General features: G+C 32.9%; 1 protein-coding gene across 1 annotated transcript; it reads left to right on the forward strand.

The window, feature by feature from the left end:
• Positions 1-3,855: 3,855 nt before the first annotated feature.
• Positions 3,856-11,275, forward strand: LOC132728563 (transcription factor 20-like). The gene is made up of 4 exons (XM_060714207.1): positions 3,856-4,301; positions 5,271-5,364; positions 6,264-6,313; positions 7,179-11,275. Exons 1-4 carry the CDS (start codon positions 4,059-4,061, stop codon positions 7,230-7,232), a joined length of 441 nt encoding a protein of 146 aa, XP_060570190.1. The 5' UTR covers positions 3,856-4,058; the 3' UTR covers positions 7,233-11,275.
• Positions 11,276-15,793: the final 4,518 nt, after the last annotated feature.

Genomic DNA, 15,793 nt, shown 5'->3' on the forward strand with positions numbered 1-15,793 from the left:
GTCTATTGATTCAATGATGAGCTCTGCCTACATGCAACAATATCAGGGATCGTCATTTCCCCAACAGATTTCAGATGGAAATCATTTTCTCAATATGCGGAATTCCTTTCCATCATCCAGTTAGCTTCTGGATAGCAATCACAATCGTGCTTTTCTAAGGACAGGTTCCGGTTCCCCTTTTGATGGGCCAGACTAACATGCATCATTTCACATCCTCCATTTGAGAAATTCTGGTCAAATCCCCAAGAGGTGGCTAATAATATTTACATTATGCAGCATCATTCGATATTCCACAAATAATTACTGTACAAGTGCCATCTATCGAAAAATTAGATCTGCACCATTATCATATGCCAAATCAAGATTCACCAAATTACAATTCCAAAATTCAAGATAATCAACAGCTCATGTGTTCAGATTACAACCAAGGACAGTTTGCATACTCCCTAGCCCACCTCATCAGTCACAGCTGCACATGGCAGTCCAGGGATTCAAGACTGTACACCAATAAGTCCTGCCTCTGCGTCAGTATGATGTCTAGTCCACACTCCCACCATAGTGGACGTAATGTACCTAGCTTCCAGTCCATGTTCAATGCATAGTCCAAACAAAGGAGTGCGTGAGATCTCCAGGCCCAAATCCCCAACTTATAAATTCACCACAACGGGGTCAGTACCAAATGATGTCGCCAATGAATACCTCAAATCAAAGACTGATTTCTTCCCAATTCCTGCCAATCAGCAACTCAAAGTCTCTGTTCCGTCTTCCTTGCCACAAACTTTCCAGCAGTGTTACTATGGGAATATGATGAATACTTCGCAGTATCCAAACTTCCAGCAACCAATGTCTGTACAAATTTTCACCTAGTTCAATCTCACAACCCTCTACAAGTGGACAGTTAAGTAATTCCCCTGGTAATTTCCAGCACATTCCCCAGGTGGTCATTAGTGGGCATTTTTAGTAACATATCATCTCCCTACACTCCTGGATCAGGTAATTACCTTAGTCCAGGTCAACCTCATAATTCTCCATCTGTGTCTCAACATATGACTGATAGAAGTTTAGCAAGTTCACCAAACTTTAAAAAAATGTAATAGTCCTCTGCAGTCTCTTCAGAAACTGTGTATGCTACCAGAGGTTCAAGTTGTTGATCCTAAAACTGTAGTTAAAGAAGCTTGTGTTCATTCTCAAGGAGAATCATTAGAAGAAAAACTTTTAGAAAACAATTCGCCATTGCCTGTGTCTTTCAAGTGGCACACCATTGCTGATACCAATTTCTCATCAACCTTTAACGAATTAGCTCCTTGTAATTTTGAGTCTGAATTGACACAAAGTAATTCAGATAGAGCAGCTTGTGAGCCCCTAATGTAAAAATTTCAGCCAAAAGAAGTTATGTTACTAAAAGAAGCAAAAAATGATTTAAAGTTCACCTCAAAGTCAAGATACTGTTCAATATTTTAATGTTAGATCGGAGATTGATGATACAAAACAGTATACTTTTGGAATTAGTTGAAAGTATAGAAAGACAAATCAAAGGGAAATAAAAAATTTAGATGATTCTCCAAAGTTCGGATAAAACAAATTCAGAAAAATATTGATAGTGAGAAGAACTTATTAAAGGGTGACACAGACAATAAGGTTGTTCATGGTTCTTCAGAGGATCAAACTTGTGCTGAAAACTTTGTTGGTGGATCTACAAAATGATCATGTAGAATCTAACTTGGAAAATAAGACTTCAAGATAATTTAAAAACAGATACTGTAAACAATGAAGGAAGTATTGAAAGGTAAACAAGATTCTAGTCAGAGTAAGCAAACTTTGTGATACTGGCTCTGAAAAAGGTGCTGACACCACTGAAAAAATGTGCAATTTAATTCAGCAGACATTGATCAAGGAGCTTAAAGTGGCAATCAAAAGATGTTGAAATGGCATTTGATTCTGAAAGTTCTTTGAGTGGAAATGATACTCAGCTGAGCTTGTGTGTTAAAGATGTGAAAGAAAACCTACAGTAAGCAAGAGATATTAAAGAGTTTTGAAATAAAGCCCAAGATTAAGAGGTGATAGTACTGGTTCATTAAGGCATAAATGAACGTGCAAACAGTGATTATGAATATGAAGACCATATAGGGTGTGATGACATAGAAACCGGTTTTAGTGATATTGATAGTTAAGTCTAATGAGATGGTTGAAGAGTCGTTTGATGATGCAAAGGATTTGGAAATGATATTACAAATGGAAGTGTTTTAATAGATAGGGTTGTGATTACTAGTCCCTCTTGGAAAAAAAATAGCATTAAAAATAGTGTTTGTTCACGTCAAAAAGCGTAGAAAAAATGGGCACATGAAAGAGAGCGTTTCATGCAGTCTTTATCAGACTCTGATGATGTGCCAAGTCCACTGGGTGGTGATGTTGATGAATGGTTTAGAGGATCCAATAAGTGTAGATAATGGTGATGGAACAGTCACGGTGAGAAAGATCATCTCATATAAGACAAAGAAAAACTCCTGTTAAGTACAAAGATACCTCATTTTTTCAGGGAGATTTTGTTTTGATTGATGGACAAGATGAACCTAAAAGAAAAATTGTTAAGAAAAGCATCAGTATGAACCATAATGCAAAAGCAAAAATGGTGTTGTAAAAAAATCTGATAAAAACTATAATAGTATCAACTCACATGATTCGCCCAAACTGAAAATCAATGTGAAACAAAAAAGACAAAAGTTATGAAGATGAAAATGTTGTAAAGAATTTGGAAAGTACCATGAAACTTTTAGCAAAGCAGGAAGAAAAAATGAGTAAAAGTGAACAGGAAAAAAATTCATGTTCAGTGAATAATATTAAAGTTCTTACAAGAGGGGAAGATGGTACAATTTAAGGAATTGAAAACAGTAACTATTTGTAAAGGCTCTTCCAAAAGATGACTTGGTGAGAAATAGTGGATCTAAATCTGGTTTTAATTACTCAACTGCCAAAGTCAGAGATTCAAAACACACACCTATTCAGACAGCTACAGTTATGACCAGGAAGTCTTCTAAGCGAGAATGTAATATAGAAAAGAGTGAAAGTACCAATGTAAAGAAAAAAGTTTCTAGAAAGCATATCAATGGTGTTAGAGCAGATACTATAAATGGTGAAACAAATGAAAGAGTTTCTTCAGGTAGCCTTTCAGTGAACCAAAATAATGAAAAAAAATAAACAGAAACTAAGAAATCAAAAGCATTGTCTAGGAATAAAGATAAAGTCAGATGAAGACATTGAAGTAATTGAAATTGATTCTGACGATAGTGAAGGTGCTGGAAATAACAATGCGTGCTGATATAAAGGTAAACTAAATTACGAAATGAAGAAAAAACAGTTCCAAAGACTAATAGTAATCACTGTGGATGTTCAAATGCAGTGACTGAAGATGTGAAAGAAGGCAGAGGATTTTATGTTTTCTCTTGTTGAAGATGAAGTAGTTGACAAACACTTAATTGAAGGTATTCAAACTGATCTCAAAGAAAAATCTGAAGAAAGTGAGGAATTTGCATTGAACCAGAGACTTCAGTAAAAAGGTTAAGTAAAAAGTCATCTTCTGGGTCAAATAACAGAGGTAATAACTCAAGTTGTAGGACCAAATCAAGTGGTAAAGTTGTTAAAAGAAAATATTTGTCTGATGATGATCCTGATTTTGAAGTGGGGTCCAGTAAACGACAATGTAAGTCAAATAGAATTGATAAAAATACTGATAATTCTGCTTCTAAAAAAAGTAAAAAGAAATCGGACAAATGGGCAAATTTCAAAGGACCAAAAAATCATATTTGAAGGAATGAAACAAACTCCTAAACATTTTGTGTTGTGATAAAATGACCCATATGAAGAAACTGCCTCTAAAAAAACAAAAACTGTGACTCAGAATATGACCAGAATTGAGATCTCACAACTTCCAATCGGACAAATCAGTTCTTATTCCAAACAATGAAACTACTGAAATTGAAGCATGGACTTGTGCTCTTTGTGGTAAACACAGTAGCTTCAAATTTCTGGGTGATCTCTTTGGACCATATACTGTTGAGACTATGTCTGACGACATGCTAGAATTGAGTCCAAAAGTTCGACTTGGTACTAAAAAGAAAAAGGCTGAGGACAGTGGCAATAAGAATGGTAAGTCAAGGAGGCGTTCAAGTAGTGTGACTCAGGAAGTTGGTGACTGGAAGGAAGTGTGGGTCCATGAAAGCTGTTCAGTGTACTCGGACGGTGTGTTTCTGATTGGCTCCAAGATCTACGGCCTTCAAGAAGCTGTGAGAATTGCCAGTCAGACGGTAACTCAAGATTAATTAAATTATAATAAACATATCATGACAAGAGTTATAAATACTTAAACTTATCTAGTTACATGTACATTAAAGCCAGTTAAGAATCATTCGGGAAACTTAAAAACTTTAAATTAATTTGTGTCCTCAAAAGGGTAAATTTGTATGGAAGCTGTACTGGTTTTAGCATTATGAAAATTGCTGTGAAATGTTTCATTATCACTGACTAGTTTCTCATTATTCTTTAATAGACAGATGTACATGTATCAATTGAAGAACTCATAAGATAGTAGTATACATGTTGTAACCTACATGAATGCCTCCAGTTATAATGGAGCCAACAGTCACAGCAGTCGGAATCTAGAATCAATACTTAATTTACTTTTAACCTGCTTAAGTAATGAGTGTGTCTTGCTTAGACTTCAGAATCTCATTAGTTTGAGCTATTAATATTAGAAAGTTGGGTTGGACTTGTTCTAAACTGATGGCATTGATTTATTGATTGATTATGGCTGCTAGTGTGTGCATGCAAATGTTAAAATCACCTACCATTTTAATTTCCTCTTAGAACTTCCAGTATTTTCAATGTGTTACTGTACATGTTAGTCTATGAATTGTTGATTATTTAAACCAAATGATCTACACATAAAATTCTAGTTGTAGAAACTTCAGACCACTGCAGAAATATTTTACTGACCAAGATTAAAGTACATCAAGTTGAAGGGATATAAATAACATAATAACTCACTTTAAAATACAACGTAATTTCTTAATGTAGTATGCACTTTTTTATGTGGAATCTTCTGGGACATTTTATTTAATGTGATTGACACAACATAAGGTTAAAGCTTTTAAAACACAATTTGATATATTGCTTATTTTTGAAATTTAAGTAAAAGGAAAGACATAATGTTTTGATATCAAATGATGTTGTTGTTGTTATAAATTTCAATGTTAATATTAAAACTTTTTTTACAGCCGTGTTCAGTTTGTAATGAAATGGGTGCTATGATTGGTTGTCTAAATAAAGGATGCCAACAAAAATTCCATCATGCCTGTGCTCAAGGAGCTGGTAGGTTGTTTTATTCCCATTGTTAAAATTATTTAGTTCATACCTTAAGCTCCCCCTTGTGGCTGAGGAGTTTCCTTTAAGATCGAGGCATCAGAATTGCAGCTTCCGTTTAACCCAGTGTGATCGTAAGAGGTGACTAAATGGGTTCCAATATTGGAGTCTGTTATCTCTTTGCACCAGCAGGTGAGATGGTTTTGACCTCTGGTGTTGCTATAATTTTGTAACACCCGAGGTTAGTCAAAATCATCTTTCCTGTTTTGGCGCCATATGACCTAAATTGTGTTGGTGCACCGTAAAAACCAAACAAACAAAAATACGTTAAGCTGATATAACATCTTGTTCTCAACAAAATTTAATTTAAATCCTGCATGGCATCCCATTAAGGAAAGTGGGGGGAAAATGAGAACAAAGATCAACAAGGCAAGGTGATGATCACAGAGCGCAGCCCCCGACACAATGTGTTTGCATTCTAACACGGAACAGGGACAATATCTTTAACAATGCTGGAAACTGTGGTGGTAAATTAAAAATGTATCTATGAATGTTATATCAAGAATAAGATAAAAGATAAGTAGCTTTACGATGATGATTGCTTAATTCTTTGAGGAAAAACAAACAAAAAAAACAATAACAAAACATTAAACATAGTGTGATACAAGCTGTTTGGTAAACCTCCACAACTTAAGATATATATGCAATTAATAACGCACAATTTGTGACAAATGTAACTCAGAAACATGTGAAGAAGTTGCCAATTTCAGTGTCACAATATAATGTTTAGGCACAAATGTTAAGGCACAGGTGGCATGTTTATTGCATGAACTTTAATTTCCTACTGGATTAATGTACTCTTATTAATTGATGTATAATATAATAAATAATGTTTTCTATATTGACAGAGTGCTACCTTGATGAAGAGAACTTTTCACTTCTTTGTCCAAAACACAAGGTTAGTAGTGACGGTTTTGAAGAAGTATATACAATTTTTTGACATTCCTTGTCTTTTATTAAGAAAAAGAAATGTAATTTCAAATAATCATAAATCTGTGTATATTTTAAGAATGGTTGAACGAGATACAGTGAAAATTAATAATTATTCGCCACAAATACATATTTTTTTACACCTTATGTACCGTATTTAACCAATTATCACACGTCTATATGTCATATGACAGTAAATCTAATTGTGTGATCATATTACCCACAGGGACTTAAAATTCTTTCATGTAAGAAAGCTGACCAACTATTTTATATAATGTTTGCTGTTTAACTTAGTTGTGTAATATCAGTGATTCTCTACTCAGAGATAGAAATAATGCAAGGAGGAACACCTGGAATGTATCACCACCGGATAAGCTAAAAAGTCACCCTATGACCATTACAGTGTAGGTGTGACTTAAAACTGACCCCTGCCCCTGAAAATGTAGCTTCTCTGTATTTATATGGTTTTTTGGTTCTGTGAATATGTAAGGTTAAAAAACCCAATGTTTGAAAAGGTTCTAAATAAATTTGTTAATCAGGCTTAATAAGATACTTTATACAGATAGTTCAATAGTAAACCCTGATAAACCATGAAGAATAGATATTTTGGTATGAGTAAACTGAAAGAAGAATCAACATATTCTAACAAATGTTACGTTAAGTAGGTAAGGAATAAAAAAGTTGTATGTGATTTACATAGTAGGAATACACACATGTATTTGTACTTTTACCCAGCTTGAGTGAGACCATGTTGGACAAGGTAGCAGGCTTTTCCAGCATGAATTTTAAATTGAATGTATTTGATGATGTTTTCTTTTAAAATTATTTTATAGGTAAAAAAATTAAAACAACTAGAAGAGGCCTCAACGTCTACTAGTGTTGGGTGATGAAATAAAGGAAAGGGATTTGAAAGAACTGTTTCTGAGTCACTGTTCAGGAAGGACGACAAGTTGTGTTCTGCTTTGCTTCATTCCGTTGCTGGGAAAAAAATGAGAGCAGGGTACCAGTGTCATAATTTGTTGTGCAGGGTATCGGACACCAAAAAATGAAGAGCACAAAGCCAAGTTAAAGTTACTATGGATAAATGATCCAGACATCTTAGATATAGGATTAGATGACTGTTGAGGGGGGTATAAGGCAATAATTGTTCTGGAAAAAAGTTTTAGTGGGGCTCTATGAGCATCATTAGAATGTGTTAATGTTTTACTTTAGGATGTGTGGGGGATACTATTTGATGATGGTATCAGACATTAACATTTGTTTATTTTTTTACCCTTCATAATCAATCTTTTTTATAGAAACATATACAGATAAGTTTGGGATTTTTTTTGATTTTTTTTTTTCAAAATCTGAATGTATAAATTCCTGCTCCCATTTCTTTAGGGAAAATAATACAATTTTTTTATAATTGTATAGGCACCTTGGTTGGCCACTTGTTATGATATACACTGTCCAAAATAGTGGGTTATGTGGTTACTTAATTGTACCTAAAAGTGTAAGAAATATTAAGAAGGACCATTACTTAATGATTGTTATATGATGAAATAGTAAACAAACCAATATGTTTACATGTCATACTTATAATATTTGGATTAATGTGTGTATATGAGTCAAAACCATGATTTGTATTGCACCAAAGCTGGGAGAAAGGGAAAATTTAAGAATTTCTTACAAATTTTGACAAGATCTTAACCAAGTTTTATATATATTACTTGAAGTAATGTATTGAATGTCTCCCTTGAGTTAGAAGTTTTATCACGACTACGAAAATTTCTATCTCAGCAGTTAACATACAGGTTTTTTTTCACCTTTTATAACAGAGGCCTGAAAGAGGTCTCTTCCCATATTGTAGTTTTCTCTAGTTTTCCAAAAGTCAGTTTTTGCTTTCTCAAATCAGCTATTATAGCAGTAGTACTTCCCAAAATCAAGAGGCTTACGCCTCTTCCTAATTAAGAAAGAAAAACTCTTGGCACAAAACCTGCCTTAGTCGCATTTAGCAATATAAGAGGATGATTGATAAAAAATCAAAACCTGTTGATTATCTTGATCTTGTGAACTTGTGTCTCAACTGTCACAAACTTGGTCAACAGCGTTTTGAATAATTCTCAAGTATGGTTGTATAAAACTGTTACAGATCATTTACAAGGTAAGAGATCAACAGAGCTACAATAGTACACTTGTCACAATCTTACTTATTGTAGGGTCATCAGAAAGTAAAAGAAACAAAATTTTGATTAGTTTTTGTCTGATCAAAATAATAACTTTTGTTTTTATTAGCATTCGGATCTTTGTGTCAATATCAATATATACATGTAGCTTTGTTTCAAGTTAAGCATTTTTCTTTTGCAAAAAAATATATTTTAACTTTGTTGCTTTTTGTTTTTCAACTTGCATACCTCATTTTCCACCCACCTCATAGTCACATGAAAATTGTGAAAAAAATGTCTCATTTTTTAGCTGGACTATTCCAAGAATAGAGAGGCTATTTTACCCATGCATAAGAGTTACTCATGGTTAAAGGCTTTGTACGCAACTTTATATCTCCAACACAAAGGTATTCACTGAAAAGTTCAAGCATGTCTAAGGGATCATAATGCTTACTGAAGTTTATTTTCCTAAAACCTTAGCTAGGATAAGTTTATTTTCCTAAAACATTAGCTAGGATTTTTAGTCTGACTAAACAAAGTTTATAGACGGCAGGCGTATTCTTATTGGCGACGGCACAGATGTGCCAGCTGATCTCGGTCTGTCATGGTCTCATGGGTGGAATCAGTTGCCACTAGCATAAGGGTTAGTAATCCGTTATCTCAAAAATGCTACATCTTACAGATCCATCTAATACAGTCTAGGAAAAATATCAAAGACTGTTAGAGAAATTGTATATTTACAAATATATTATGTAAAATAAAGCTTGTGGCATGAATTATAGTTTTGTATTGTTGACTCATTTCAGCTTTTGTTGTTGAGCAAAACTGCTATCATTTAAACATTGCAGAGGTATTCACAAAGTTAAGTGGCAAATGTTAGTGAAATATCCTCTCACCATTTTGTATAAAAGTACTAATGTTACAAAATTAGTTAATTTTAATTTTGTTGATAAAATACCTGTTTTCTGTGATAGATTTATGTTTAGTGATGTTGTACAGTAAGTGTTAAATACAAAGCTAACTGGATAAAGTTTCTGGTAAATTATTAGCAACTTATAACTGCTTCTCTAGAATTTTTAGTGCCTTTACATATTTTCTATTCTAGATCTTGTTGCCAAAAAATTGATTAAGCCCTTTTCATGCTGAATGTCTTAAATAGACTTGTCCATCTTTCAAGGTGAACAAAACTATCCATCTTTTGAAATATCGACAGCTTGGTGTGACAGGGTTGTAACTCCTTCTTTATCTAATATGAGTTAAAACCCTTTTGCACCAAGCCCTCAATATGTACGGATTGAAGAACGAACAGTGAAGGCATGGATGTGCTTGCCTGATCTTGTTTCGCACTGCTTTCATAGGTTAAGTCTGATTCTGCCAGCAGGTTATGGGTTAAAAATATATAATTTTTTTCTCTCAAATGATGGCTTGTATATATACATTCTGTTAAGTGTGTAGAAATTTGAATCAGTTATTTGATTTTGTAAAAATATTTTGTAGACAAAATAATGAAAAAATATGTAATTTTATTCATTGGTTGTGCTATTTTCACAAATTCTTATTTTTGTTTACATTATTATATTGTTCATTTGAGGCGGACGTTTTTGTTTTTTGTTGCATTTCTTTCGGTTGATACTGAGGGATTATTTAGTGGTGAAATATCACTACCTGTTGAATGTTTAAATATTTCTTTCTTATAGTTTCACTAGTGCTTAATGGGGGAAGAGAAGATGTGGCCTCTAGATTCCTAAACTCTGTTCACATTTAAACTGGTATCTTTTGAGGTCACATTTTCTTCGTCCTACCACTATGAAACTTTTGTCAGAATGTTTCTTCTAATACAACAGTTTTTAACAGTAAATGTAGCTCCCAGAACAGTTTTGTTAATTTATATACATGTAGTCGAGGGCATTTTGTTTGTTGCTCTTTCATGATGTGATTTTTTTAAATTCTTTTTTTCTTATGTTTAGATATTTCAGATTATTCAAACTACAGAATGAAAAGTTTAGAATGTGAAAGAGTTCCATTCAATAATTACAGTTGTTAAAGGTAGCACATTTGTGATGTGTCAAATATAAAGAATGTCAGTTGCATGTCTTTGACACAATTATTAATCTGTGCCTAAAGAACTTATCAAACTTTATTTCTGGACAAAACCATTCATCATCTATAGAAACAAAAATAAAAAAAAGTACAGTGAACTGTACAGACCACATGAACGTGCCATCGGATCTTGGTCTGCACTGGGCTGCATGGGTTACCAAGAATCATATAGCACCAGCAAGCCTAGAGTTAAACAACATAAATATTACTTGTCAGCTTTTGTATATACAATATAATTTGTTTTGCTTCTTTTAAAGGCTGAAAAAAACATATATGACTGAATGGAAATGGAAAAAATAATCTTAAAAAAAGGAATAAAATGTTATAAATATTTTACACCCAACTGGCATTTTTTTCATAACATGCGTTATAAATACATATAATTTATGATAGTTAAATACATATATGTCTAAATATGTGATAGTTAAAGATGTCTTAATGTTTTTGTTTTTTTTCTCTCGTATTATTGTACTTTTCGTAATAAGTGATCATAAGTATAAAGACAAATATGTTAAAGTATCAGAAAGTTCTCACTTTAAATGTCATTCATATGTTAATCTGCTTTCTTTTTCCTTAATCTTTGTGCACAAGTGCACTTGTACATATTTATGAAACCTTCATTTTTTCTTTCTTTATAATTGCAATGAAATGCCTATGTCATTAAAATAAAGAATATGGTTTTATTTGTTGTTATATGTTGAAGGCTTGCTGTCAGATTTTAGGATAACTTTTAATAAATAAGTCCAGAAGATAGTATGAATGTCTTTGGTATTACACTTTGATTCAAAGTGAAACACCTAGTATATTTTGTAAGAATTTAGGGAAAATTGTTTACAAAGATTTTGTAAAAGTAATGAACACAAGGCTGTGATGTAACCATTTATGAAACCAAAATATTAAACAAAGTACAAAAGGAAAGATCAAAAAAGGAGAGTGACATTCACAAAATGCATTCCCCATAAGGACCCAGCCTCACAGGACCATCGTTAAGGTAGTCCAGCAGGACACAAAGCCGGGTAAAAAAGACTGACTGACCTTGGAAGTCAAATTATTGTATTATCACAGTTTTTTGTTGGATGCTATAATTGGCTATACATTTGTAAGAAATTAATAAATTGTCTTTATACTTTGGCACAACAATCCTTTGGACAAGACATAAAAGAGGATTTAATGAAATTAAAAGTTGACCTGAATTTGACCTTTACTGTCGAGGACAAATTTTGCGTATATATTTATATTGTCATTATAGACTTGATTGATACTTCAGACAAAAGAACATTTTGAATTATTTTAGTGTGACCCTCAACCCTTTAAATGACCTTTACTATCAAAGTCAAAATTTGCTTAAATTTTCATAACTTTGTTGTTTACTTGTGGATTTTATTTATTTTTTGACAATAGAACATCTGACAAAAATAACATGATGATTATTTCAAATGAGACCTTGACCTTTGAAGGACCTAAAATTATTTTTTACTACAATATTCTTCCACAGATGCATTTGACTGTAGAAGTAAGAGTGTCAGTGCCACTCGGTTGGCACTTGTTTCAGTTCCACATCATGTGCACAGACCAGGCAGTATTCCTCTATTACTGACATATGGAAAAAATGTTGGACCGTGCTTTCCCTTAAAATGGATAAATCATAAAAAAAACCTACAGTATGCTGCAGGGCATTTAATAACTGTAGGAAATGTTGCACACAATATAATACTGCAAACAAGTTTTAAGATAAAACATATATACTGGAAAAGAATTGTAAAAAGATGCATAATGAGGTTGACAATGCTGGTTCGGTGCGAATTTTGTCATCTTACTGTAACATGATATTATACAGTGTCTTTTAGTATATCATTACAAGAGACTGCTAATCCGCACAGACAAAAGTAAAAAGACCTGTATAAAGGGAGGAAATGTCGTGAAGTGCCACACCATTTGTATGCAATTACAAATAATGGATTCTACATGAGTATCAGGCTACAGCTGCAAGGTTGGTAAATTGTTACAGATTTCAAAATACATATTTCAGTGCTTTTTTTTTCAAGGGTATGTATTGTTTCCTAAATTATATTTTGAATGACGAAAAACAAAGTTGCCTGGCAGGGACCAAAGGCATAACATTAGACCTTAAAAAAATCACAATTGTATTTCATTGAATTTTTGCCTGAAATCCGTTGAGAATTGAAAAACTTCCACACAGAAAGAGAATGATAGTTTTTCTTTATTTATTAATTAGATCTAGATTTTAGCTCTATCTAGATTCTACCTAGTGAGAAAAAAAACAACGCATACACTATGATACAGTAGATGATATTTGTTTAGTTCAGTGTAAGATCGGAATTTATGACATGCTTTTCGGTGGTTTATAGAAATATATCAGTGAAATATAAAACTGATAATTTCACTGTTTTAAACAGTGAAATTATCAATTTGATAATTTCACTTTTTTAAATGTAAGCCCCTTGAGTTGTTTCAGTGACCAACTTAATGACGTCACGTCGTAAATGACGTCACGTTGTATTATCATTTGGTGCGCTTTTCGTGAACACCATAACTTCATATTTCACTCGTGGCTGCGTTATGTTGATCAAAAGTTGATTTCTAGATCTTATTTCTTCATTAATACCGATATCATCATAAACATACATGTATTTTTAAAGGCACATTATGCCTCGGAAACGAATAAACTTTCCTTCTTTAGAAAGGGGTAAGTATTAATTCAACGAGGAGTTTTAAAATATTCATAATGCAGCTAAGCACGTAAAATTTTATTCTTTATAACAGGTACGTATATTAATATATACTTGTTTATAGGTTTCACTTAAATTTTAATTTTATTCTCTAAAAGTATTCACCTCAAACAGATATACAAAGTTTCAGTCTCCGGATCCAATCTTTGAGGGCATTTTCATAGTCCTTTTATGCATTTAAGAAGACACTGGAATATTGAAGAACCAAGGTAATTTCGCTGAACAAATTTTCGACCTGAAAGGTATTAAATTTTTTAGCTTTGGAAAACAAAAAAGAAGGCAAGGGGCAATGTCAGGTTAATACGAAGGACGGGGGAGATTTTTTTCTGCTTCAGAAAGTCTTCCACTGTAGACGCCTTGTGCGATGACGCGTTGTCATGCAACAATTTGACATTTACCAAAACTGTTGCGGGTATTCGTTTTCGAAAGTTTTTGTTTTTTAAAGAACTTTTGTCTTGTAAAATTTCGAATTAACAGACTTGCATTCAGGAACAACAACCGGAATGGCGTGACCTTGAGTTGTAAAGAAAATGGCATATACATTACGTTCGTAATACTGATGGTCCTTTTTGTCATTTGCAAGACTTTGTTGCCCAAATCTTGTTTTTTTCTGTGTGTGTTTTCGCTTTGGGTCATAAAAATGAACCCATGCTTAGCGCATTACACGTGAAAGTTTTTCTGCTCATCTGTCAGCAAATGGGGAATCAATCTAGCTCAGATCTTTCTCATTTTCAAATCAAGTTTGAGAATGGTATGAGCTGCTCCTAATGAGATGCCAACGATACTAGCTATTTGCCTAGTGGTGTATATTGTATCGATCAGTTCTATTTCTTTCACTTTAGCAACCATCTTGACAGGCTTATTGACGGGCATTGGATGCATCTTCAGTGTAAATCAACTCACCTTTCAAGCCTATTTAACCAACAAATAACTGATAAAAAAGATATTTCCTTTTGTCCAAATACAGAATAGATTTCTCCAAAATTTACACCCTTTGCCAAGGAGACAACGATTCCTAATGTAAGAATGTTCCGTGTCACTTTCTGATCTTCTACCAACCATTGTTGTATTACAACATACAGTAAAAATATACACAGCTAAAGTGAACGTATTTTAATGTAAAACTAACATATGTTCATTATATACATGTACTTATAAATGAAATATTGAGAAATACCGGTATTGATAAATAAAATGCGTATTTTCACTGTCCGTATTTTCACTGTAAAAATTTATTTTTCACTGCAGTGAAACATATTTTCCGTATTTTCACTGGTGTCTTGCCCGATAATGTAATGTCAAAAAAGAGGAAAATGTATATAATAAACAGAAAATTCAAGTTTCCAACTTGTGGCATGAAAATTTACATATTTCACTCGTGGCTACCGCCACTCATGAAATATTTATTTTCATACCACTCGTATGTATCAATCATGTATTTATAGAAAAAACTTGGATATCCTCTATATATTTTCCCGATAACCTTCATTTCCTAGTGATTTTTCTTTCTTTCTTTCTTTCTTTCTTTCTTTATTTATTTATTTATTTATTTATTTGTTTATTTATTTTTATGCAATATTGAACAAAATTACGTTATAGATGCATTCATATTTGAACTTGGGGAAAATATTTGAACATTCCTCGTATAACGTGGAAATAATGGATTTATTACATGTTAGATGTTTATCACCTAAAGAAATGAGCACTGAATGGGAAATTATTTGTCATTCAAGTAGCATTTGATGCAAACAAAGAAGTAATTAGATTTCCATACAAATAGAGGATATTTGTTTGGTTCAGTGTAAGATCGGAATATATTTCACCGAGTGAGCACCAAAAGGTATATTTCACGAGTGGCGCAGCCACGAGTGAAATATGAACTTTTGGTGTTCACAAGGTGAAATATATTTCGATCTTACACTAAACTAAACAAATTTTCTTTTTATTATATGCAAAGAAACGTTTTAAAAAGACATAAAACCTAATACTGAATGATAAGCGCGCCAAATAATAATACAACGTGACGTCATTTACGACGTCACGTCATTAAGTTGGTACCCAGTTCTGTGCACGCTTGTATTTCACTGAAACAACGTAAGTGGCTTAAATTCAAAACAGTGAAATTATCAAAGTGGTAATTTCACTGTTTCAAACAGTGAAATTACCAGTTTTATATCACTGATATATTTCTATAAACCACCGAAAAGCATGTAATAAAATATTATATCACTCTAACTTAACATATTGACAAAAAGCAACAGAAGCAAAAGATGATTTAAGTATATAATTGGCCAAAAAGTTACTTTTTCGGAAAAAAGAAAGAAGAAATAACAGGGCATCAATATAAACTCTTTAAAAAAATATTTCTGTGGCATAATGGGCGTTAAAAGAAAAAAAATCAAAGGAAGTCAACAAGATTCGTATGTGAACAATCCGAGTTAATGAAATTAT

The sequence above is a fragment of the Ruditapes philippinarum genome, unplaced genomic scaffold (genome assembly GCF_026571515.1).
Source record: "Ruditapes philippinarum isolate M1 unplaced genomic scaffold, ASM2657151v2 ctg2779_1_1_1_1, whole genome shotgun sequence".
Classification (NCBI taxonomy): domain Eukaryota; kingdom Metazoa; phylum Mollusca; class Bivalvia; order Venerida; family Veneridae; genus Ruditapes; species Ruditapes philippinarum.

Excerpts from the sequence above, each read along its gene's own strand:
- LOC132728563 (XM_060714207.1), top strand. The coding sequence starts at position 4,059 with ATGTCTGACGACATGCTAGAATTGAGTCCAAAAGTTCGACTTGGTACT. Across the intron at positions 4,302-5,270 it reads TGAGAATTGCCAGTCAGACG|CCGTGTTCAGTTTGTAATGA; the intron begins GTAACTCAAGAT and ends CTTTTTTTACAG. Across the intron at positions 5,365-6,263 it reads TGCCTGTGCTCAAGGAGCTG|AGTGCTACCTTGATGAAGAG; the intron begins GTAGGTTGTTTT and ends CTATATTGACAG.